Here is a 1,917-nt window from a genome sequence, read left to right as displayed (position 1 = left end):
AGGCTGAGTCATTTCTACCTTCTCCTCTCTGTCAACGCTCTCTGGTTTCATTTAAAAGAGTCGATCATCAGATATTGTCCAAGATTAACCTTCAAACTGGTTAACATCACAGAAAGGAAGTTTCACGGCAGCTGATAAAAAACATACACCTTTTTTAAAATTCATTTCATAACATTGTTTTTTAATTTCACCAAATAATTTTTTCACATCTTAAAACAGTGCCTTGTGGTTTATCTTATGTACAAATTTACAAAACGAGTCAAGCATGTTCGAGGAGAAACAAACGAACAAAAGCTTCTTCATTTCGAGGATGATTTCTGCAAACATCAACCAGTGTACCATAAAACCATCGAGACGGTGGAGATGAGATGAACTGATGAAGCTCAGCTCCTGATTCTCGTTTTTAAAGACAAAACATTTAAAATTTTAAGTTTATTGCCGAATCAGAAACCCATCGTTTAGTTTAAACACTTTTTGTCTCATCAGCAGGACAGCATCTTACTAAAGTTTGACCAGAAAAACTAATAAAAAGAATTTAAATCCAATGTTGTGAACAGGAGCTGAGTGCTACACAACCTGACAAATATCCTACATTAGTTCTATCACTTTCACCGACAAAACAAACAACAACAAAAACAATAAATTCTCTACATGTAGAGGAGGAAAAAGAAGTGTTTGGTGATACAAAGCACAGCTGTACCAACGACATGAACATTAAAAACAGGGTCAGGGTGATGTGACGTCACTCATATTCCTAGCTTCTTGTTGCTCGTAGTTTCTGTTCACGACTGAAAAAAGTAGTACATCTTAAATAGTCCAAAATTTTAAATTTACATCCTCAAAACGATAGAAAAAAATACGTAAAAAAAATCAACTTTGAGGTCCTCTTTTGTTGGAGCGCTCCACGCTCCACATTCACACAAACACGTCAAACACACACTGAACAACACAAACATGCTCATTTATATTTATAAGGAGAGTTTATAAAAAATAAATCTGTGAGCCAATAACCAGCATTGGTTTAGAAAAGTCTCTGTTTGGGCCTGTGGTTGGGTTCAGCGCAGCGCGGCGGTTAATAAAACGGGGATGATGGTAAATAAGACGGACACAGACAGCAGCTGTGCTGCAGAGCTGCCGATGCTCCTCTGGACGTTTGGCTCCATCACAGCAGGATCATCTGATGGAGCAAATGGAAGAGGACAGTCAGAGCTCCGTTTCATCACTCAGGAATGGTAAACACGCCCAGCTGAGCCTGGACGTGGTGACATCTTTACTGAAAACAGAAAAACAGCCTCACCTGCTGGGAGTGCGTTGGTGGGGTTGTGGACGCCTCCAGCAGCCAGAAACGTCCCTTTTCTTTCATCTTTCTGCGTCTCCTCTGCTTTGGATTTGTCCGAGGGAGACTTTGAGGAGCCTTTGTGTCCGACGACGTCCACCCTCAGCCTCAGGCAGTCCTTCCCGTGATGATGGTGTCCGTGCTGATGCATCGGTTTGGCTGAAAGAAGAAGTTGAAACGTCAGTTAACTTTAAAAGTCCACAACAGATTGTTAAAAGCAGGGTTCAGGCAGGTTTCAGTGAGTTCAACTTAAGTCCTTTTAAGACCAAACTGACACGTTAACAGAAACATTTGATTGGTCCCAGAAATTTTAACATATAAAACTTTTACTTCTATCAATTTAGCTATTAAAGAATATTTAATTTTAATACAAGAACACTAAATGTTGCTGCTAGAGTTTTAATGAGAGTTGGAAGCAGAGATCATATTTCTCCAGTTTTAGCTTCTCTCCACTGGCTCCCTGTCAAATTCAGAAGAGAATTTAAAACATTACTCCTAACATACAAAGCTCTTAACAACCAAGCTCCATCATTTATTAAACATCTTATTGTTCCATACTTTCCTAACAGAGCACTTCACTC

General features: G+C 39.3%; 1 protein-coding gene across 2 annotated transcripts in view; it reads right to left on the bottom strand.

The window, feature by feature from the left end:
- Positions 1-156: 156 nt before the first annotated feature.
- The window catches only part of efna1b (ephrin-A1b), a 21,535-nt gene continuing 19,774 nt past the window's right edge, over positions 157-1,917 (bottom strand). For both annotated transcript variants that reach the window (XM_014027094.1, XM_014027093.1), the window contains 2 exons: positions 1,298-1,495; positions 157-1,177 (listed from right to left, as the gene is read on the bottom strand). In XM_014027094.1, the coding sequence (XP_013882548.1) occupies positions 1,056-1,177; positions 1,298-1,495 (320 nt within the window). In that variant the 3' untranslated portion in view covers positions 157-1,055. The remainder of the gene's footprint in view (positions 1,178-1,297; positions 1,496-1,917) is intronic.

The sequence above is a fragment of the Austrofundulus limnaeus genome, unplaced genomic scaffold, assembly GCF_001266775.1.
Source record: "Austrofundulus limnaeus strain Quisiro unplaced genomic scaffold, Austrofundulus_limnaeus-1.0 Scaffold615, whole genome shotgun sequence".
In the NCBI taxonomy this organism is placed as follows: Eukaryota; Metazoa; Chordata; class Actinopteri; order Cyprinodontiformes; family Rivulidae; genus Austrofundulus; species Austrofundulus limnaeus.
The sequence above is the reverse complement of the archived record's forward strand: the minus strand, read 5'-3'. Positions and strand labels throughout refer to the sequence as shown.